General features: G+C 44.5%; 1 protein-coding gene across 2 annotated transcripts in view; it reads right to left on the reverse strand.

The window, feature by feature from the left end:
• The window catches only part of LOC143988996 (uncharacterized), a 97,070-nt gene that overhangs the window by 67,477 nt on the left and 5,156 nt on the right, over nucleotides 1-24,437 (reverse strand). For both annotated transcript variants that reach the window (XM_077488981.1, XM_077488980.1), the window contains exon 3: nucleotides 14,273-14,362. In XM_077488981.1, the coding sequence (XP_077345107.1) occupies nucleotides 14,273-14,324 (52 nt within the window). In that variant the 5' untranslated portion in view covers nucleotides 14,325-14,362. The remainder of the gene's footprint in view (nucleotides 1-14,272; nucleotides 14,363-24,437) is intronic.

The raw sequence follows: 24,437 nt of genomic DNA on the forward strand, positions 1-24,437 counted from the left end.
TTCCTGCTCCGCTCCATCACGTTCTCAGGACTCAAAAAATTTGTATATGGCGGCCACAAGAGACTTCACACAATTTAATGTTGTATGAATCCAAATACAGCAGAAAGAGGGAGGTGAAAGGATTATGTATTGAAAGTTCAATAGTCACTTGTATTGTCTGTCCCATAAATTCTAACCAAATTGTAACTTTTGTATTTTTTAGCTGTACAAGCGATGGCTGATACCTCCACTCTCCAGACTAGAGGTCGACTGATATATCAGCTGATATTTGGCGTTTTTTTTTTTAAACATGAGTTCTTTTTATTGAAAAAATAAACAAGGTATGGTACATACAAAAAATAAGGACCAATACGGTCTCCATCAAATCACATGATATTCACAGATGCAATCGTCACATACAATGAATGTACCGTATATACTCGAGTATAGGCCGACCCGAATATAAGCCGAGGCCCCCAATTTACCCCCAAAAAAACTGGCAAACTTATTGACTCGTGTATAAGCCGAGGGTGAGACATGCCTGTCCATCCCTGTGTGTGTGTCCGTCCATCCCTGTGTGTCCGTCCATCCCTGTGTGTCCGTCCATCCCTGTGTGTCCGTCCATCCATCCCTGTGTGTGTGTGTGTCCATCCATCCATCCATCCCTGTGTGTGTGTGTCTCCATCCATCCATCCATCCATCCCTGTGTGTGTGTGTCTCCATCCATCCATCCCTGTGTGTGTGTGTCTCCATCCATCCATCCGTGTGTGTGTGTGTGTGTGTGTGTGTGTGTGTGTGTGTGTGTGTGTGTGTGTGTGTGTGTGTGTGTGTCCAGCCTACCTGTGTCCCGAGCCTCCGTCCCGTGCCTTGCCTCCTTGCCTCCGTCCCGTGCCGTGCCTTGCCGCCGTGCCGCCGTGCCTTGCCTCCGTCCCGTGTCGTGCCTTGCCTTGCCTCCGTCCCGTGCCTTGCCTTGCCTCCGTCCCGTGCCCTCTTCGTCGGCGCCTCGGCGGCCATTGTAAAATTCAAAAGCCTCCGCCTTCGCCTGTGATAGGCGGAACACTGAATTTCCCAGCAGCCTGTGTTCCGCCTATCACGGACATCGTATCATCCTCGTCCGTAGTACGAGGATGATACGATGTCCGTGATAGGCGGAACACAGGCTGCTGGGAAATTCAGTGTTCCGCCTATCACAGGCGAAGGCGGAGCCGGAGGCGCGGCTTTTGAATGATAGAATGGCCGCTGTCTGTCTGCTCGACACGCTGATCGAGCGGGCAGACAGCGATGACTCGAGTATAAGCCGAGGGGGGCACTTTCAGCCTCAAAAAAGAGGCTGAAAATCTCGGCTTATACTCGAGTATATACGGTACACGTTTCACATAAGTCTACAAATCAGTACATGGTATAAAATGGTTACCGGATTCAGATCATCTCCCCTAGAAATCCACCCACCCCTCCCCTTCCCGTCCCCATTCGCCCATACCCAGCTCTCCTACTAAATCCTATCTGCAGTAGCTAACAGTGCTCCGCAGGGGGCAGATTAAGTTATACATGTAGCAGGGTTTTTAAACCACCTGTCCCAGATCTTCTCATATTTGAAAGGGCATCCCCTGTGCAGGTATATAAGTTTCTTAAAAGGCAAGACACCGTTGATGTCACCAAGCCATTGGGAAATCGTTGGAGGGTCAGGTCTCATCCAGACTCTAGCAATCATTTTTCGAGCAGAAAATAGGGTTTCATGTAAAAATATTTTAGTGTATTTGTTCAAAGCCGTGCCCGGGAAAATACCCAACAGGCACAGCTTTGGCTGAAGTACGGCTGGGGAACCCATCCTATCATGTAGAAACCTCACCACCTGGGACCAGTACGCCTGAATCTTAGGACACTCCCAGAGAAGATGAAAAAAGGTACCAGACGCACGTGCACACATAGGGCAGGTGCCAGGGCATTCGCGCCTGTACCTGGAGACCGTGAGCGGCGTGAGATACGCTTTGTGCGTAATAAAAATTTGAGTTAACCGGTCAGAGAGTCTGGGCGATGCTAATTTACAGGTATCCAGCGCATCACTCCATTCATCATCAGTAATAGGCCCCAGTTCCCCCACCCACCTATTTTTAAGAGAGAAGGCAGCTACAGTCATGGAAGGGAGTGATAACATAGCATAAAACTGTGAAATTAATTTTTTGGGATCTGGGTTTTTAACTGCCGCCATCAGTGGATTGGGGGGTACAGATGGGTCACCTGTAGGGAATTGGGCACGGTAGGCATGCTGAATCTGCAGATATCTATAATAAAAGTGGTTCGGGAGCCCATATTCCGCCTGTCAAGCGGAGAAGGATTTCAGCTTGCCATTAGTAAGTATATGAGACATGTAAAATATGCCCTTCCCGCACCATGATCCGCTATCCACAATCCGTCTGAATTCTGGGAGGCACCAATTATACAAATGGGGGTGTACTCATGCAGGGGTGGGAGGCTCAGCTTAAGAGAGGCAATGCGCCACACCCTCCTGTAATGGTAAAGAAGAGATGTGGCAGACTCCCTCCCTCCTCCCCTCTCCGGCCCCCCAACTATCGCCACCATCGGGTCTAAGGTAGGCCCGATCCAGGACGGGCACAAAAAGCGCAAAAACCTGTCTTTATCCGTTTTATCAACATGAAACATTTGCGACAACTGAGAAGCTATATAATAGACATTAAAGTCCGGCATTGCCAATCCTGCTAGGTCAGTGGGTAGATATAATTTTTGCCATGCTAGTTTGTGTCTACTGTTACCCCACACAAAGGGTTTTAAGAGGGCCTCTATCACCTTAAAATGTTTAAGAACCAGGTAGACGGGGGAGTGCCAAAGCACATATAAAATTTTAGGAAGGAGAATCATCTTGATCAGATTTGTACGCCCCATAACCCCCAGGGGAAGGCGCGCCCAAAGCTGCGTTTTTTGTTTAATCAGGTCAATCAAAGGAGTTATATTAAGTTTAATGTAGTCAGACGGGGATCTGGAAGTCAGGACGCCAAGATATTTAACCGTGTCTACCCTCTGCAAAGGGAGCAGAGCACTGTCCCTAGGGGGCGGGAAACTGTCCAGGGGCAAAATCTGTGACTTGTCCCAGTTAATTTTAAGACCGGAAAACTTACCGAAGTCTTCTATCAGTGTCAAAGCAAGGGGGAGTGATTGAGTCGAATCATTCAGGTACAATAGGGTATCATCAGCATAAGTGCTAATCTTCTCCACTATTCCACCCCTACCCAAACCCACAATGCCTACGTGTTCATGAATTGCGATAGCGAGTGGCTCCGCCGCCAAAGCATACAGCAAGGGCGACAGAGGACACCCCTGCCTAGTCCCTCTAGACAGAAAAAAACGCTCCGAGGGCCAGCCATTCGCCAAAACCTTGGCCACCGGGTTTTGATAAAGTAGTTGGATCCACCTAATAAACTTAGGCCCTATACCAAACCGAGCCAGGCAATTCTATAGGTATCTCCACTCAACAGAATCAAAAGCCTTGGTGGTGTCCAAGGCGACTATTATCCTGGAACCAGGGTCATCATGGGGAGTCTGGAGATTAATAAACAATCTACGGAGGTTAAACGACGTGTTTCTACCGGGCATGAATCCCGCTTGATCCATATGGATCAGCGAGAGGATTACATTATTGAGCCGGATGGCAAGAATCTTAGCGAGTATCTTAACATCAACCTGCAAGAGGGAGATAGGGCGATAAGATTCCGGGAGGTGCGGGTCCTTTCCAGGTTTAGGGATTAACACAATAGTCGCTTCTGTCATGGATGGTGGGAGTTCGGCGTTCTGAAATATGGACTCGTAAATTGCTAGAAGCCTAGGGGCCAGTAAGTCTATGAAAGTAGAGTAAAATTCTATCGGCAAGCCATCTGAGCCCGGGGCCTTGGATGGTGGGAATGTAGCAATTGCTGAGACTATTTCATCCCGGGTCAGGGGTGCCTCCAGCTCAGAGACCTGCGCCTCGGTCAATTGGGGAAACTGCAATCCATTTAGAAAAGATTCCATCAGAGAGGGGTCAGCCGAGGCAGTAGAGGTGTACAGAGAGGTGAAGAAGTCACGAAACATCTGCGTGACCCGTATTGGATCCGTCTCAAGTACACCCTGCGGCGAGCAGAGGGAGATCACCACAGGAGGTCTCTCTTCACCATGAACTAGATAAGCCAATAGTTTCCCCGCTCGCTCACCATGCTCAAACGACCTCTGTCTGAGAAAGAACAATTTCTGTTTGGACTTTTCATAAAGCAACAGGTCAAGTGTTCTGGAACAAAGTCTAATACTATCTGCCTTTTCTGCCGAGGGGTCGCGTACAAAATCCTGTTCCAGCGTCTGTAGAGTATGTGTCGCCTCAGCTTCCTTAGCAGCAGAAGCTCGCTTTACCCGGTTAATTTGGGTCTGTAAGGTCATTCTAGCATGAAGTTTAAAAGCTTCCCAAACTACATACGGTCTGGCCGAACCCTCGTTAGTCTCAAAAAAAGCCCGCCACCCCGATTCAAGGTCCCCATCGTCAGGGAGGAGAGTTAACCAAAAAGGATTAAGGCGCCAAGACGTTAGGGGATGAGTGTGCCGTAGGGAGCGCGTCATCCAGTAGGGACAGTGGTCAGAGAGCGATCTGGGGTATAGGCCCACGTCATCAAGTCTAGGGAGGAGAGAAGCGGAGAAGAGTATGAGGTCTATACGGGACATAGAGTGATGAGTAGCAGAGAAACATGTGAAAACGCGTTGAGTTGGATGCCTAGTGCGCCATGAGTCCATCAAGTGGAAATCGCGGAGAAGTCTGGCAAACCTGGTCAGGGAGGGGCCTGGGGTAGCCCGAGTGGGGCACGCCATCCTATCTAGGGACCTGTCTAACACATTATTAAAGTCCCCCAGCCACACCACGGAGGCAGCAGGATGAAGGGCCATATAGTTAAATCCCTCAGACAGCACTCCAAACTGGAATGGTGGGGGCACATAAAAAGCCATTATAAGAAACATATCACCATGCAGTTTGGCCTTAAGAAATACAAATCTACCCAAGGGGTCGATGACCGAATCCTGGAGTTCAAAATGTGTGTGTTTAGCTATCAGGAGGGAGACACCCCTGGAATGGGTAGTATGAACTGAGTGATACCCCCAGCCTATCCAAGGACGCCGGAGCGCCCTGAGCATAGGACCCTCAGCATGTGTTTCCACTAAGGCCACCACGTCTGCCTTCATTTTTTTAAGCTGCCCAAAAACTGCTGACCGCTTAATAGGGTCCCCCAATCCCCTCACGTTCCAGGTAAGGAATTTCAGTGTGGCCATGGGTGTTTATCAATCAATGGTGAGACTCCAGGAGACAGATCAACCCACAAAAACAGAGCAGCCACTGCCTGCCCACCCCGAATAAAGGGAGGCCCCACCCCTCCAACCAGACATACATTGTACCATAGAAAACAGTAATAAGAAAACTCAAGAAGAAAAACAACAAAAACCTGTGTACCCCAGAAAAACCATACACCCCCCCTCCCCGCCCTGCACTGACCCCAATTAGTGCGGGCATTGACCCCAAACCGCCAACAGGGCATAAACAATGTCCAACTCGGACAGGAACAACCCCGCGACTGGGAATCACCCATATAGACAGGAGAAGAAAAAAGCAACATGTTATGCCGGTTGTTCCAATCCGAGAGGCACACAGTGAAACTTTGGGCGAAACTTCGCTGTATTATGTGACACTATAGGACTGCGCTCACAGAGCAGAGTGAGCTTGTTGGTTATTTGGTCCCCTCCGCCGGCCAGGAGGACACACAAAAAAAAAGGGAAAAAAGAAAAAGAGAAAGAAAAAAAAAAAGGGGAAAAAAAAAAGGGGGGCATACATTTCCATAATAAGTAGTCAAACAACCAAAGGTAAAGTTTCAACATAGGCACCGGTGAGGGTAGCTGTAGCGCACAGTGAGATAACACTTGGCCAATGCCTGTTTGCAGAAGACACCAGGCCAGAGTAAGGAGTTCCAGCACAGACGGGGTAGGGGAACCTGTCCACAGTCTCTCAGGTAGGAGTGTGATCCGGTGCAAAGTGGGTCCAGGCGGACAGGTGTCCCGTCACAACAGGCCCGCTCCAGCCATATGTGTATTCCAATGAGAATGTTAAGTCACATGAAGCAAAACAGAGACAGTCAACAGCACAACAGTTTAGATCTGAAAGTAGTGTGCCTAGTAGGAAGAACTGACAGGCCGTGACATGGTTAGTGAAAAGGTGTATAAACACGGCCCCAATCCAGGGAAACTGGTACAGTAGGAAGTGTGTAAGTGGGAAAAAAAAAGGGTATTGTCATCTTTGCACATATACTCATCTGTCCGCATCCCGACGCTCAAGCCACGACAGCGCTGTTTCAGGATCCTCAAAGAAGTGGGCCCGGTCCGTGCCTTCCACACGCAGACGAGCAGGAAATAACATGGCATACTTTATATTCTTGATGCGCAGGCGTCTCTTCACTTCCATAAAACTTTTGCGTTTTTTCTGAACTTCAGAGGAGAAATCAGGGAAAACTGCCACGGTTTTGTTTTCAAAAGGAATATTCCCCTTTTCCCTGCTAAGCCGTAGAAGGGTGTCTCTGTCCCTAAAATTCAGGAATTTGGCAATAAAAGTACGGGGGGGCGCCCCCGGGGGGGGGAGGCTTCCCTGACAACCTATGTGCGCGTTCCACTGCAAACATGGGGGAGAATGAGTCCCTGCCATAGGTGTCCACAAGTAACTTTTCCAAATAAGTTGGGGGGTCTCTGCCCTCCACCCCCTCTGGCAGGCCTATAAAACGCAGGTTACATCTGCGAATTCTGTTCTCAATGTCATCCTGCTTCTGAAGGATTTGATGTACTTGGTGCTGCATGGCCTCTGAGGAGATCTGAAGGGGGGGAGGGAGTCCTCTACATTACTCAGGCGGGTTTCAGCTTCAGTGACCCTCTCCCTAAGCTTCTGAAAGTCTTGCCGAACCAGCGATATATCTACCTTTACCTCCTCAATCCTGGCTGTGAGGTTAGTCTGGCAGTTCGTTACCGCTTCCTGGCAGGCCGTAATGGCATCGAGGAGCCTGTTCGTGTCTGCGCTCCGCGCGTCCTCCTCCCCCTGCATGGCGGCGCCATCTTGGTCTGCGGGGCCTGGTCCTTCATGCCGGTATTGTGACAGTTTGGCGGCCGCTGCACTGTTCCGCTTCGTCGGCAACATGTGCCCCACGGTTGTCCGGTCAGCGGTGTGGTTAAAACGGAGGAAAAAAAGGTGATCTGTGTCTCAGGATAGGTATTCAGGATGTACGGCCGGCGGAGCTCAGCTCACATGCGTCCTATCTCATGCCGCTCCAGGCCACGCCCCCCCCGATATTTGGCGTTTTTTAATTAATCGGCATCGGCCGATTATAACTTCAGTGCTACTTGCAAAAGACTTCTGTATAAGGCTGCATTCACACCTGAGCGTAGCGTGTTTGAACGTTTTTACCGGCGTTTTGTCGCGCGACAACGAGCGTTTTGTCACACTACAACGCGCGACAACGAGCGTTTTGACACACTACAACGCGCGACAACGAGCGTTTTGACACACTACAACGCGCGACAACGAGCGTTTTTTAACTTCGGCGTTTTTTTTTTCAGCCAATAGGAAAAATATTGTTCATCTGCTTATTTTTTCTTGAGCAGATACAGCGTCAAAACGCCCGTAGAAACGCTCGTTGTCGCGCTAAACGCTCGAATCGAGCGTTTCCATTAGTTTCTATGGGAATGAAAACGCCCAAATCAGCCCAATTTGCGCGACAAAAAAGGGTCCGGAACTTGTTTGAGCTTCAGGCGTAGGGCTTCAGGCGACATGAAGTGGAGATGTGAACCATCTCCATTGAGAATAATGGATTTTTTCCCCTCCAGCGTTTTGTAGCTTCAGGCGTAGGGCTACAAAACGTTCAGGTGTGAACGGGCTGTAATAGAAGTCAATGCAAGTTGCCTGAATTCTTTAGTGGAGCAACTTGTCTCCTCTCTGGGCAGTCTGCCAAGAAAAGATCAAAGAGATACAATGTTTGTAGTTATCAATGAACTGAACTCTGTGTGTAGGAGTTCTCAGTTTAACCATTTAAAGACTACATCTTTTCTGACACTTGTTGCTTACAAGTAAAAATCCTGTATTTTCTGCTAGAAAATCACTCAGAACCCCCAACAATTATATATATATTTTTAGCAGGGACCCTAGGGAATAAAATAGTGGTTGTTGCAATATTATATGTCACACGATATTTGCGCAGAGGTCTTTCAAATGCAATTTTTTGGGAAAAAATACACTAATGATTTAAAAAAAAACGAAAACGATAAAGTTAGCCCATTTTTTTCGTCCAAAAGTTTTGATTACCTGTTTTTGTGTATTTAATATTTAATATATAGTTTTTTTTTTTTAAATCTAAATTATACATACAAGTGAACTGATTGGAAGTTTGTTTTGTTTAATAAATGTTTAAATGTAAGACATTTTCTGTATCACTTATTACTTAAGGCTGCATACACACTGGAGCAGGCAGGCGTTGCCGGTAAAATGCTGCTAGTTTTAGCGGCGCTATTCGGCTGCTAGCGGGGCACTTATAACCCAGCTAGCAGCCGAGGAAGGGGTTAAATGCGCCTGTGAAGTGCCACTGCCAAATCGCATTGCAGGTGTTTCGGCAGTGCTGCCCATTAATTTCAATGGGCAGGAGTGGTGGAGGAGCGGTATATACCGCTCCAAAGATGCTGCTTGCAGGACTTTTTTTAACGTCCTGCCAGTGCATCGCATCAGTGTGAAAGCACTCAGGCTTTCACAGAAACTGCAGGGGAGCCGTTTTGCAGGCACTTTACAGGTGCTATTTTTTAGCCCAAAAGCGCCTGAAAAACGCCCAAGTGTGAAAGGTGTCTGTTAGATTTTATGAGATGAAGGAAAAAAAAATCGGATTAACATATCTGCCCAAAAAAAATCGGCATAATTTATTGGCCATCGGCCGCCGCGATTTCTAAATATCGGCATCGGCCAGAGAAAAACCCATATCAGTCGACCTCTACTCCAGACCCCACCACATTATATGTATACAATCTATCTATATGATATAGTAGCGTTGCAGTTCTCGCCCCTTGATGGATTGAGGCTCCCCGTCACTGGGGGGCCCCCTGGTTTTCACTGCGCCATGGGGCCTTCCCTCTACTTGGGCTGCGGGCTCTCTTTCTCGCGAGCCCGCACTTGTGCACTTGGGTTTTTTCATCCTGCCACTGGTCCCTGCCCACTTGCTGTGTCTGCGGCTCCATCAATGTTATTGCGTCTTATGACAGGTGTATCGCCAGGTTTCATCAATCGGATGACCCTGCCGATCACCTGTCAAACACTACTCTCATTCATTGGATGCATTGGATGGTCCCTGTATGCTCAAGCAAAGCCAGGTAGGTTTGGAGTCATTTTGCTGCACAGCCTGTACGGCATACATGCCTCCCATCTCTGCAATGTAAGACATTGAAACCTAGACAGGTGAGCATTACTGGCGTTCTGCCTCTGGACATTCCGAGCACTATCCTCTCTGGGTGAATTCTCCTTACTAATGTGGAGGTCCATCCCCTAGGGGTGCAACAAATTTGCTCTTCATACACTGGCTCTATATTGAGACAACTTCTGGTACTTTTCTTGCAAACATATTTACTTCATTTCTCTTTCATGATAGATCCACATGTCTCGGCCCCTTTGGCTTAATCCTTGTGAACAGTGATGTGTTGTGCGGTGATGCAAGCGCTGCTAACTTTCAATACATAATCCTTTCACCTCCTCTTTCTGCTGTATTTGGATTCATACAACATTAAATGATGTGAAGACTCTTGTGGCCCCCAAATACAATTTTTTTGAGTCCTGAGAACATGATGGAGCGGAGCAGGAAGATTTCAGCCTCGCTTTCTGTCAATCCATCTTGTTGTGTAAAAAGACACAAATTATGTAAGTATTTTCCATCCTCTACAATTGTTTATGTCTACATATATTATGAATTTTGTATTATTATTCTGTTTTTCTTTTGTTAATAGAAAAAACAGCATAGGTCAGCTGACACTCTGAAGAAGGAAATACTACACCATTTTTCCGAAACATGTCGGGTAAACTGTAGACACATTTTGGTCGACTACATGTCTAGACCTCATGTGTATATTAGTAAATCTTTCCTGTTTATCATTTATGTCATATACAGTGTCTTGCGAAAGTATTCGGCCCCCTTGAACTTTTCAACCTTTTGCCACATTTCAGGCTTCAAACATAAAGATATAAAATTTAAATTTTCTGTGAAGAATCACCAACAAGTGGGACACAATTGTGAAGTGGAATGAAATCTATTGGATAATTTAAACTTTTTTAGCAAATAAAAAACTGAAAAGTGGTGCGTGCAAAATTATTCGGCCCCTTTACTTTCAGTGCAGCAAACTCACTCCAGAAGTTCAGCGAGGATCTTTGAATGATCCAATGTTGTCCTAAATGACTGATGGTGATAAATAGAATCCACCTGTGCGTAATCAAGTCTCTTTATAAATGCACCTGCTCTGTGATAGTCTCAGGGTTCTGTTGAAAGCGCAGAGAGCATTATGAAGACCAAGGAACACACCAGGCAGGTCCGTAATACTGTTGTGGAGAAGTTTAAAGCCGGATTTGGATACAAAAAGATTTCCCAAGCTTTAAACATCCCAAGGAGCACTGTGCAAGCGATCATTTTGAAATGGAAGGAGTATCAGACCACTGCAAATCTACCAAGACCTGGCCGTCCCTCTAAACTTTCAGCTCAGACAAGGAGAAGACTGATCAGAGATGCAGCCAAGAGGCCCTTGATCACTCTGGATGAACTGCAGAGAACTACAGCTGAGGTGGGAGAGTCTGTCCATAGGACAACAATCAGTCGTACACTGCACAAATCTGGCCTTTATGGAAGAGTGGCAAGAAGAAAGCCATTTCTCAAAGATATCCATAAAAAGTCTCTTCTAAAGTTTGCCACAAGCCACCTGGGAGACACACCAAACATGTGGGAAAAGGTGCTCTGGTCAGATGAAACCAAAATCGAACTTTTTGCCCACAATGCAAAACGATATGTTTGGCGTAAAAGCAACACAGCTCATCACCATCAACACACCATCCCCACTGTCAAACATGGTGGTGGCAGCATCATGGTTGATTTTCTTCAGCAGGGACAGGGAAGATGGTTAAAATTGAGGGGAAGATGGATGCAGCCAAATACAGGACCATTCTGGATGAAAACCTGTTGGAGTCTGCAAAAGACCTGAAACTGGGACGGAGATTTATCTTCCAACAAGACAATGATCCCAAACATACAGCAAAATCTACAAAGGAATGGTTCACAAATAAACGTATCCAGGTATTAGAATGGCCAAGTCAAAGTCCAGACCTGAATCCAATCGAGAATCTGTGGAAAGAGCTGAAAACTGCTGTTCACAAACGCTCTCCATCCAACCTCACTGAGCTTGAGCTGTTTTGCAAGGAAGAATGGGCAAGAATTTCAGTCTCTCGATGTGCAAAACTGATAGAGATATACCCCAAGCAAACTTGCAGCTGTAATGGCAGCAATAGGTGGCTCTACAAAGTATTAACGCAAGGGGGCCGAATAATTTTGCACGCCCCACTTTTTATTTTTTTATTAGTTAAAAATCCAATAGATTTCGTTCCACTTCACAATTGTGTCCCACTTGTTGATTCTTCACAAAAAATAAAAATTTTATATCTTTATGTTTGAAGCCTGAAATGTGGTAAAAGGTTGAAAAGTTCAAGGGGGCCGAATACTTTCGCAAGGCACTGTATTATTGTTTTTATAGGTATTCTTATTTTTGTATATCAAGCTTTTGTGTATTTCCAATAAATTTTGTACTCTTTTTGTATGATCTGGTTTTACCTCCCATGCCCATATAATCCCTGGGGCATTTCACTTTTGCAAAGTCCTTTGTAACTCTGGGCTGGCCATACTTTAAAGCCCAACTCTGGGCAATTTTTTTTCCCCATGTAGTGAGGCTGTGCCCACAGGAGTTAAAGAAACCGTTCTTGAGCTGTAAGGATTGGAGGATTAGGTGAATATATCTCATCTTTCTGGACTCCTAGATACAAATGAGCAGTTAATTCATGCAGTGCAGGCACAGTCCCACTGCATGGAAAAAAAAATATTTGGCCAGAGTTGAAGGAAAGAAAATTACTCAATTTCCCCTTTAACACAGACAGCATTAATTGGAAAATCCCTCCTGCTGGGCTATTGTTTTCTGATAGAGAGGTTTCCCCGCCATCAGAATACAATGATTAGTGCTGATGGCTATAGCCACTGGCAGTGATCAAACACAAAAAATGCTAACAGACTGGTTGTACTGAAAATCAACTTTAGTACAAGCAGCCTGCCCATAGATGGATGAAAATTTGTCTGGTTGCTGCTAAACTGGCCGAATTTTGAACCATCTATGGCCAGTTTTTGTGTACTCAGACATTAAATATATATACCCATACAAAGCCAATAGATAAAGAAGTAATTCCAGCATGTGGTTTGTAAACAACGTAAGTGCCAAAATGATCCTGCCATAAAGGTCCTTGTTCAAATATGGTGCCCTGTTTGCATCATTATCATGTGTAACAACTCAGCTTTGCACCTAGGGCCCACGCTTTTACTTATTGATACATAGTGTGCCCACCTCATATGCACAAGAGATAAATACTGCATACATTTTTGCATTAAAATAACTCATGCAGTATTTATCTCAGAAGCAGGAAATGTACTAAAATACACATTATTTCACCAATACTGTATATCATTTTTTTTTAAATTAAATTCAGAATTCCAGGGATTGTTTATTATGTAGTAGTGTTACATTCTATTTTTACCAAGCACCTAAAAATCACTGAAGATTTGGCTCAATCGAACATACAAATGTAAATGCACGTGTTGGGGTTGCCTACATGAGAAAATGTCACTTGCAATACACGTTTCATATTGTCACTAGTTAGAGCAATAATTCTAGGCTCCTTATTAATGGTTAACTCTAAACTGATGATCTGTGATTTTAAAGCATCACTTAATTTATTTATTTTATTTCAGGTACTTATATAGCGCCGTCAATTTATGCAGCACTTTACATATACATTATACATTCACATCAGTCCCTACCCTCAAGGAGCTTACAACCTAAGGTCCCTAACACATATTCATACATATACTAGGGCTAATTTAGACAGGATCCGATTAACCTACCAGCATGTCTTTAGAGTGAAGGGAGGAAAGCGGATGGAAAATATAGGGTACTGATTTTTTTTGCCGTTTCACAAGTACACACTATTTAAAAGTTTTATTTTAAAGACATATTGGGTATCTATTTACTTGGTGCAACAGGGTAATTTGGGTAATATATTGCGTTTGTGTGCCCTAAAGTTAACTTAAGTGCAATTTTCAATGAACTTTCATGTTGCATACACTGTTGCACTAATTTCGTGGGACAGCAAAAATTGGAATTACCACTATTTTTTTTTCTAGGGTGTCTGTTTTCAGAAAATGTATGTTTGGGGGTTTTACAAAATCATCAGGATTAAAATAAAAATGTTAAACGTGAAAAAACAGCTCTGGCAGCAAAAGTGTTAAGTGATTTGTCAATGCCAGTCTATTTTCTACCTAAGGTTGCTCCCTTGTTTGGTAAAAAAAATACACACCTGCCTATATTTCATTTAACAACAATGGCAAAATGTACACTTTTTACTGGCTAGGTAGCCATCTTGATTTTAATGGTAACATTGAAATGAAAAGAAATAAGTTTGTTTTCCTAAGCCCTTGTACACACGGTCGGAGATTCTGACGGATTAATTCCGGAAGAGGTCCGGAAGTGATGTTGCATACACACGTTCGGACTAAATTGTCGGAAAATCTGATTGTACATAACGTGATGACGATATTTCATTATGACAGGACTACGTTCAGGCTAGTAGCCAATAGCTTTGGTCTAGGAATTTGATCTGAGCATGCGTGGCAATTTGTCCGTCGGAGTAGGCTACACATGATCGGAGTATGTCCGATAGGAGCATTTTGTCGGAAAATTTTACCAGCAAGTTGGAAAACTTGGTCCGTCGGATATTCTGACGGAAACAGTCCGATGCAGACCACACACAGTCGGAATATCCGACAAAATGGTCCGATAGGACACATTCCTTCGGAATCTCCGACCGCGTGTACAAGGGCTAAGAGATTCTAAGCTCAGTTCAAAAAGATAAGGCACATGTGTTATTTGCCATAAAGATTGGTATTTTCAGTTATTTGTTTACCAGGACTAATAGCTCTTTCCTGGCACTTCTTCATCTTTTCCGTTGATGCCATTTAATTTTCAGCAAGGATCAGTCCATCACAATGTACACCTAGACAGAATGACAATATTAACATTACTTTTTAAACCAAATGTATTTATTTTGCCTATAATACAATCCAAAGTCACAAAGTTTGGTCAAAGGAAATCTATGTCCCCCACTTCCACCATTATCCACTATAGCCTTCCCCACCTTTTATGCCCAGTACACCCTACTAATCTAGTGGTTTTTCATACTGGTGTGAATGCTATACCCCTCATAAAATGTACACTGTGAGCCTCCTTTTTGGTATGCACAATCCCAGAAATGGACATATTCAGCTGGTAACAATAAAAGACTATGTATATAGAAAAATAATGCACTTGGTGTGTATGTGGAATGAATAAAATGATATGATCAAATTGACAGTAGCACTCACAACATTGTACACAGCAACATCCAAAAACATAATGAAAAAACGTATTGCGCTGTATATTGAATTGAATTGAAAACGTGAGCAAAAATCAGAATGAATTAAATAAAATACACCATATATTTTTTTTTTTTTTTCTCTCTTCCCTCCCCTTTTATCCCTTACCCTCATAATACAATGAAATTACAATTTGCCCTTTTCATACATAATGGATACGATACCAACTGAATATATACTTTAATATTTAATTTAGATTCTGTATACACCCATCATTATACCAGACTATATTGTATCTCTGAAACATGTACAAACACAATATGTACCCTGTATAAGCAATTTTCATTTTACTCTGTTGTATTTTGTTCTTTTTCTGTTCGATCAAAAAAACCTGTGTGAAATAAAAAACAATACACCATATATTATACAAATTATATAATACAAAATATGAAAAATCTATAAAGTGATAATGTGCAAAGTGCTTGAATTCCGTGCAACACCCAGTGCTTAGATAGAAGAGGCACAAATATCTTCTTACCAGATCCAAATCCGAAGACCTATCAAGGTCTATTTTCGCATCTGTGAGCTTTATTAACTCTCAAATTAGGTGCAGGTCATCTTGGCTTATCCAGCCTCCTAGTGGGGAATCATTGATGAAACCTCTTGTGATGATCCAGACCACACTGTGCTCTATCTGCTCAGTTGGTGGCCGGGGAGGAACGGTACTGGTTAATGTTATGAGGCAAAAGTTCTTATCTTTATTCAGCAGTTCTAAAAATGTAAACAGACTCCAGACTTAGGATCTTGATAGGTCTTTGGATCTGGTAAGAAGATATTTTTACCTCTTCTATCTAAGCAGTGTTGCACGGAATTCAACGACTGTGCACATTATCACTTTATGGACTTTGGTTTTTTATATTTTGTATTATATAATTTGTATAATATATGGTGTATTTTATTTAATTCATTCAGATTTTTGCTCACGTTTTCAATTCAATGCAATAGACAACGCAACACGTTTTCTTATTAAACAATAAAATACTACATGCTTGTATTGCTGGACTGAAGATTGGTACTAATTTTACTGGGAAAATGTTTATTTATTAAAAGTGATAAGCAAATTAAAATATCCAGGCCGGGATTTGGGATGGAATGGCCTAAATCACCAATAAATTTGCATACGTTGTGGTGTTTGGCTACACACTTGTGAAGGTCTTCTCCTGCCACCATTGCAAGCACGGTAGCTAAGTGGTTAGCACTTCCGCCTAGCAGCACAACGGTTGTAGATAAGATGGTCATGGCTAGAAATGCGAGGAGAGTGTTTTTCAAAGTGATTTCTCAACAAAATAAAGCATGGAGACATGGAACCTGATTTGGAACAAAGTCGCTCATTTTCATCCAAATGCTAAATTGTTGCATTTGTAAATTTCATAAGTCAATATAAAGGGATAGTAGTAAAAAAAAGCACTTGTGGGTTTAACCAATTTTTTTTGTCCAATTCTGCTTTAAGGGAGCGTGGCAAGGGGTGTATCCTATGGCTGCATAGTTTTGCTGATAGGTGTTCCTCATTCCCATTTCAAAAAGTTGGGAGGTATGATAAAACTCTTTCCCATGGATTGGTCTTATACAGTACTTCACAGAGGAAAATCCCAGGGGTAACAGGCTGTAATAAAAGGTCAGACAGTGCAAAAGGAACCTTCTATAATCCAGAGGAGGTTCAAAATTGGCAGAAAATCACCTGGACTAGACAGGGACACTTAACTTAATGTTGCATGAAAAAAAAAAAGAGTAGGCATAACAGTTGCATATTAATAAACTTACAGTGACACATAGGTTTCATCCCAACTGGTAATCACAGTAGATAGGTAGAGCTGCTAGTAAAAAGAGATTCATAGCCAGCAGCATGGGCAGAAGGCATGGTGGCTAAATCATTTGCCCATCCCTCAGCAATGTGAGGCAACGATTCCAGCCAGGTGGATACATCATGGGGAGACATGAAGAATTGAGTAGTTTCTTGAACCTGCAATCGGGCCCAGAAAGAGAACACTGTAGCGAATACCACGTGTGCGGAGAGCAGCCTTAACCTGATCGAATGAGAACCTTTCTGCATTTCCACCGAATAATCCAGGGAAAATTTGTAGTTTGGTGTTCTGGAATGCAAGATCCCCTTGCACTCTGGCCGCCCGTAGAACCTCATCCCTTTCTCAAAAGTAAATGAATTTCAGGATAAAGGTGTGGTTTTGTGTGAGATACGATGGGCTAACTCCACAGCATAGAAGGGAGAAAACTGGGCCGCAGGCAGGAGGGTGCGCAGTAGATTTTCAGCAAACTCCATGGGATGGGGACCCTCAACACCCTCTGCCAGGTTCATAATGCTGAGATTTTTCCTCCTGTTACAATTCTCAGCATCCTCTGCCTTATATTCCATGGCACAATTTTTGTTTACAGGGAGCGCAGAGCTGTAGAATGCTCAGCCACAGTGTCTTCAGTATGGCCTATGTGTTGTTCAGCTGAGGTGAGCCGGGACCTCACCGTGTCCATATCCTGGCAGGTAAAACCCACATCCAGCTGTACAACCTCCACCTTGGATGTCAGGGTAGTCAGAGAAGCCTGGCGGTTCGCTATGGCCACCAGCACGTCAGCCAGGCCTGGCTGTTCAGAGGAGGACTGCTCACCCTGCTCCTTCTGGGATGCCATGTTGGCAAAAGAGCACGCCCATGTCACCACGCAGGAACAGGAGGCTGGCTCAGTTTCCTCTGGCAGGGAAGGGAAATTGAGCTTTTTACCCCATCCTTTTGCAGCCACGGAGGAGTGGCAGCGCATTAGGGTGCCAACGGTTGCCTGGTAGAGTGGAAGGGACACGGATACAGGAGATTAGCCTGAAAGTTCAGCGGAGCTCCAGCTCGGACTGCCACTCAGTATGCCATCTTGGCCACACCCCGTCAATACATTTTTATTGAAAGTTTTCATAAACAAACAATAAGGTAATAACAAACATTCCAGGACAATAACAGTCCTAAGGGTCATGGTAGTTTCAATAAAGATCGATAATGTAATGCAATGTCAGTTCCTATTGAGGGCATTGGAGTTTCATTTGAAACATAATATGTTCAGTTGTGGTGATTGCCACTACCTCCTACAGGGTATGGTAGTGAGCACATGCTGTGCCTCATTTTACACAAAACCTGTACTTGGAGGTGTGGGCATGCCTTTTTTTTGTGGATTATCACCTCTCCATGTTTAAAATCCCTATACTATCACAGTGGTGGCCTGTCCATAGGGGGTGCATGGGCACCGCCCCCCCCCCCCCCCCTCCAGGCAGTCACAGAAAAAAAAAAATATATATTTTTTTTTAAACTGGCCCTTTTTTTTAAACTGGCAATATAAAAAAAATGTCCTTAAAGTGGAAGTAAACTCACCTATCGTTTTCAGCCAAGGAAGCTGCCATCTTTGCCTCTGTTTAATCTTCAACTGCTATGGTGCTGCAGATGTGATTCGTTATGACACCAGCCATCGGATGGTTTGATAGTTTGGCTGAGAGCACAGCCAATGTGCAGTTAGCATTCCCGGCATGCCTTTTTTTTTTAACTGTTTAAATCGATGGGTTTACTTCCACTTTAAGTGCACTATGGGAAGCACCACATCTATGCAATCATGAGATTGCAAACGGGGAGCTTTTTGTCTTTTGTCCCGCCTTGTGGTGCTTTCCGAAGTGCAGAGTAGCTTCCGCCCGGCGCTGGTAGTATCTATTACTATGGCCGGGCAGTTTGATTGACATCTGAGTTAGATGTCACTTCCTGTTTTCTCTCTCCCATTGCGCCCGAGAGAGAAAACTGGAAGTATGAGGAGCAGGCTCCTCCATCGCTGATGCCAGTGCGCACACAGCAGAAGAAGACACCACACAGCAAGGTAAGTGTGCCGGCCCAGACCTTCCGCAGGGAAGGGGGGTTTGTAAGTGGCACCGGATGTGTGAGCTTCCTGCTGGGCCTGTTTGTGCTCTTGACCTACTCTTTTCAAGAGAAATGAGACAGTCCACTGCTCCAGGTCAGTAGAATAACCAACCAAAAAGGAAGGGCTGGGTGCTAGCTCCAGCTCACAACTGCGAACATGTAGACCAAGTGAGAAAAATTAGCTGCACACCAACATCCGTCCAACAGGTTTATTGAAAGACTGTCATCAGGACTAAAACAACGGACCAAGGTGTGACAAAGTTTCACACAATGCCCAGGAAGCACAATGTATGTGTGGAAGTCTTTCAATTAACCTGTTTGACAGATTTTGGTGTGCAGCTAGTTTTTCTCATTTTGTCTATTGTTTCAAAACAACGTTCTTTGCACATCGGGACTCCGAGTGAATCGGGGGGGGTGGTGCCTACCACACCACACTGCACCTACTCAACATGCATCTCCCTCTTGAGCAGAAAGTAGCCATAGTATATAATTATACATTTCCTAAAGTGAAATTTATTGCATTGGATAGGATACATCAGGATCCATAGATGGCTGGAGGTTGCAACTGGGATAAAGCCCTCCTTAATTTTGAACTGAGGTGAATTTACCAATTAAAAGCTACCACAGCTCCAGGTTTGAATGATGCTATGAATTTCCAGCCCTGCCTGAAGGAGTATTCCTCTAGGCAGGGTGGCAATAAGGGTGATTAAACCGAAAGGTTAGTTTCTCTCTAGGATAACTTACATAGGCCCATTAGATTGTATCTGTAACATCTTAGGATCTACGCACAAGCTATGTTTGGTATTGTGAAGGCAGTCCCAGTTTACCAATTTAAAAAAATAAAATTTTACATATATTGTACAAAGATGGAACTTTGCATATATTGTACTTTTTTATTATTCCTTGTCCTTAAAAGAGAAGTAAGGGTTTCTTTGCTTTTTAGATTTATACTTAGCTAAGTGGATGCAGCATCGGTCCGATGCTGCATCTGTCCCCCAGCACCTCTGAACTGAAAAACAAGCGATTGAACATCACTGATCGCTCAGTTTTCACAGCTCTGTGAGGAGAGAGCTGTAGACTGGCAGTCACAGCTTTGTGCTCAGCTCCCTCCATGCTCATTGGAGCTCTGAGCTGTGGAGGAGCGGAGCAATCATCTCAGGCTCTCAACATCTCGCTGAGAGGCTGAGACGGGTATCAGACCAGGCACCTGGGGGATCCAGACTTCCATTGTCGGGATAGCGTGGTGTCTGGACTGATATCCGTGGTGTCAGCAGAGAGTAGACTTCAGTCCGCTCTCTGCTGAAAACGGGTGACAGGAGTGTAAAACGATTTGCACTCCTGTGATCCAAAGGAGAAGCCCAGCCCAACGAGCTTTAGCTGGACTTCTCCTTTAGGGAGCTTACAATCTAATGCCCCTATCTCATATGCATACATACACATAATAGGGCCAATTTAGACAGATGCCAATTATTCTACCAGCATGTCTTTGAAATGTGGGAGGAAACTGGAGTACCTGGAGGAAACCAATGCTAGCACAGGGAAAACATGCAAACTCTATGTAGGGATTCATACCAATGACTCCAATGCTGCAAGTGAGAAATGCTAGCTACTAAGCCACTGTGCTGCCAAACTCCTAAAAACAATACACTTTGTCCAGTAATTGCAATATCTGTCAAGTTATAATAATGGCCAAGGATAAAGGGAGAGAGAGTCAATGATCTAAGTGCCAATATAGAAAAATGACTTCCAAGCCATAGAAGATGCTACTATTATGCTATTAATGGTTCCTGATCTATTGGGAACTTTTCTGGGAAAGCTACCAGTGTACCAGTGGCGGCTGGTGCTCCCTTTTTCAGGGGAAAGGGGGCGGCAAACAAAAGCATGGAAGGGTCCCCCAAATACACCAATCAGCCATAACATTATGACCACCGACAGGTAAAGTGAATAACATCGATTATCTTGTTATAATGGCATCTGAAAGTGGGTTGGATATATTAGGAAGCAGGTGAACATGTTGTCCCTGAAGCTGATGTGCTGTAAGCTGAATAAAGGAGTAAGTGTAAGTATTTGAGCAACTTTGACAAGGCGCAAATTGTAATGGCTAGACCACTGGGTCAGAGAATCTCTAAAACTGCAGCTCTTGTGTGATGCTCTCAGGCTGCAGAGGTCAGGATCTACCAAAAGTGGTCCATGGAAGGAAAACTGGAGATCCGGTGACAGGGTCAAGGTCTCATTGATGTATGTAGGCAGTGAAGGCTGGTCTGTGTAGTCAGATCCAATAGATGAGCTAATGTAACTCAAATTGCTTCCAATACAAAGGTATCAGAACAGACAATGCATCACAGTGTATTGTGTATGGGGCTGTGTAACTACAGACTGGTCAGGATGCCCATGCTGACCCATGTCCACAGTTAAAAGCAGCTAAAATGGGGTATGTGAGCATCATAAGTTGATCACAGGAGCAATGAAAGAAGGTGGCCTAGTCTGTCGATTCATGTTTTCTTTTACATCATTTGGATGGCTGAGTGCATGTGCGTCACTCATTAGGAACAGGGATGGCACCAGGATACACTATGGGAAGAAGGCTAGCTGGTGGAGGCAGATAACAAAGCATGCCTTAAGAGGTCTAGTGGAGTCCATGCCTCAATGGCTCAGGGTTGTTTTGGTAGCAAAGAGGGTACCTACTGAATGTTATGGTGGTCATCATTATGGCTAATTGGTGTAATCAAGAATCAGTATAATAATTTCTGGGGTCATGTGATTAGTTATCGGATGTCCTATCATAAGCGTGATTGATTTTATTACTTCCCACATTGGACGTTATATATAGATTTTTTATTTACAGCCCCTTGTCCGACAAACCCCTTCTTTTCTCAAAGATACCAAAGATACTATCAGGTTACTGGAGACTAACAACATTCAAGGTGATTATATACAAGCTACTGCTGATGTAGCGTCCTTATACACCTGCATACCTCACCATCTATGTATTGAGGTTGTTCAGCATTTTCTATCATGGTATAATTCCCTGCCTCAAGTTTAGTGTAATTTCATCATGGATTTACTGGATTTAGTCACCAAACACAATGTCTTTTGGTTTGATGGCCGATTTTATTTACAACAAAGGGGTGAAATTTGCCCCTAGCCTGGCCAATCTTTTTATGGCCAAATGGGAGGAGGATGTCGTCTATGCCCAGACCAGACCCAATCTGGTACTTTGGGGCTACATACATAGATGACATCCTCCTTCTGTGAGATGGCAGTCTAGAGTCCCTTGACCATTTTTTTGCACAGTTGAACACCAATGATAAAAGAATTTAATTATCGTATGAATCTAGCAGTGAGAGGATTCATTTCCATTGCACATTTAAGCACATTTGCTTTATTGTTAATATGGGATATTTTCCATATGTGCTGAGGGTATTTAATGCAATAGATCAGGGCTCAATATTTCAGGTCCTGAGCTACTAGCCTGGCCTCAAGGGTTACTCGCCACCAGTTGCCCGCCCAACCCCTACCCTGCCCCGCCCCTAAACCTGTCTTCATAAATTATCTCATGACATAACACATTAATATTTTATGCAATTAAGTTATAAAAATATTAACAACTTTATCCATGCCCGCTAATGCAGCCTGTGCCAACCGTGCAGCCTATGCCCACAGTGCAGCCTGTGTGTGCCATGTGCAGCCCGTGTGTGCCATGCTACAGCTTTCATTTCAATAGCTGTGTTCCCCCACCATGCGCCGTCACATAAGCCCCTCCCCTTGTCCGGGGAACTTTGATACATGTCACCCGTCCTAGGATTGGTGATCTGTCTATCAAAGTCCCAGAAAAAGAGGAGGGGCTTATGACGGCGCACGGCAGGGGAACACACAGCTATTGAAACAAAAGCTGTGATGTTCCCTGCTCTGATCATCCAGCCGGCAGCTCTCTTCTCTTCCCCTCTGTCCAGTCATCTTAATTTGCAGTTGCCACACCTATGATTTCCTATTTCCAATATAATCAATGCATATAGATGTATATTATTGACAAATTCAGTTGGGTAGTTGAGATCTCTCAGTATATATCTGCTGTGACTCAGTTTGCTAGAGCACCATGAAAGCGTGCTGCTTCAGTTTACCACAACATGACTTGCTCTGAGGGGTGTGCTTGCAAATTTTGGTCTCTCAACCATATCTCTAAGCAAACTCTGCAGCCAGATGAGAAAAGGGTGCCGGTACCAAAGTCAAGCTGCATTATAGCCATAGCCAATAATCCCTCATTACAGATTCCTATGTGCTACCAGACATTTCTACTCAACAGATGTGGAAAGTGGGGAATTAGCATTGCCTATTTCTGTCTCTAAACATAACACAAGACAGTTGAGCTGTAAGTGCTATTGCAGTCGTATAGTTTGAGGCAATGATAAAAGGACTTATGTTAAAATAATTCACAGCAAAGGAGTAAACACAGTAACAAAATGATGTACATCTACTACTAGTGAAAACCACCTGGAGTGGTGGAAACCATGGGGTCCACAGGTAGGGGCAACGGGGGTCAAGTGCCCTCCCTGGAATCAGGGATCGGATCTTAAATTCTGCACAGTTGCGTCGCTATCGGGGTGTGGGCAGCCCATACCCAGGGACCAACCACCAGTGGGGTGACACCATCAAGGTGATGTCAAGCCCTGTAGTGTGACTTCGGCTCTTTTCCCTGCTCAGTCCAGCAGAAAACTCAGCAGCGCTAGGACAGGAGAAAGGGGAGCTGCGGGCTGTCAGAGGTTTCCCCTGGTTGCCCCCCCCCTTCTCCTGTCAGGGAGAAGAGGTGACGGCTCTCACCAGGTCCCCTTCCAGCTTCCTGCCCGCTCCATTCCTTCCCTATTGGCCATAACTGAGGGTCAATAAAAGGAGACTAGGAGAGGAGAGCATCATGGGACATGTAGTCCCAAAGATTGGTGGCCCCATTTTCCACAGGGAGGAGGCTACAGCTCGATCAAGAGAGAGATTGAGAGACTGCAGCCTGGAAAAAAGCTGAGGGAGAGAGTGCTATAGGACAAAGAACGAGGAGTGTGCTTGGCAGAAGCCAAAGAGAGAGCCACATTGCCCAGCACCACCAGAGAGAGAAAGACTGAGCCACTACCAGGGTACAGAAATGCTACACTACTGACCAGAGTCAACCCCCGGGGAACCCAGAATAAGCGATCGTCCAGCCGGAGGAATCACTGCTGTAGTTTCTCTGGGTCTGGGAAGAGGGCCTGTTGACCATTATCCATTACTTATCCTAGGGACTGTACTGGATTTCTGGGGACAAGTAAGCCTACAAGGCAATACATTTGGAATGTACAGTGGTGTGAAAAAGTGTTTGCCCCCTTCCTCATTTCCTGTTCCTTTGCATGTTTGTCACACTTAAGTGTTTCGGAACATCAAACCAATTTAAACAATAGTCAAGGACAACACAAGTAAACACAAAATGCAATTTGTAAATGAAGGTGTTTATTATTAAAGGTGAAAAAAAATCCAAACCATCATGGCCCTGTGTGAAAAAGTGATTGCCCCTAAACCTAATAACTGGTTGGGCCACCCTTAGCAGCAACAACTGCAACCAAGCGTTTGCGATAACATGCAATGAGGCTTTTACAGTGTCCTGGAGGAATTTTGGCCCACTCATCTTTGCAGAATTGTCCTAATTCAGTTACATTAGAGGGTTTTCGAGCATGAACGGCCTTTTTAAGGTCATACCACAACATCTCAATAGGATTCAGGTCAGGACTTTGGCTAGGCCACTCCA

The sequence above is a fragment of the Lithobates pipiens genome, unplaced genomic scaffold (genome assembly GCF_037356315.1).
Source record: "Lithobates pipiens isolate NorthernLeopardFrog02 unplaced genomic scaffold, aLitPip1_a1.2 Scaffold_18, whole genome shotgun sequence".
In the NCBI taxonomy this organism is placed as follows: Eukaryota; Metazoa; Chordata; class Amphibia; order Anura; family Ranidae; genus Lithobates; species Lithobates pipiens.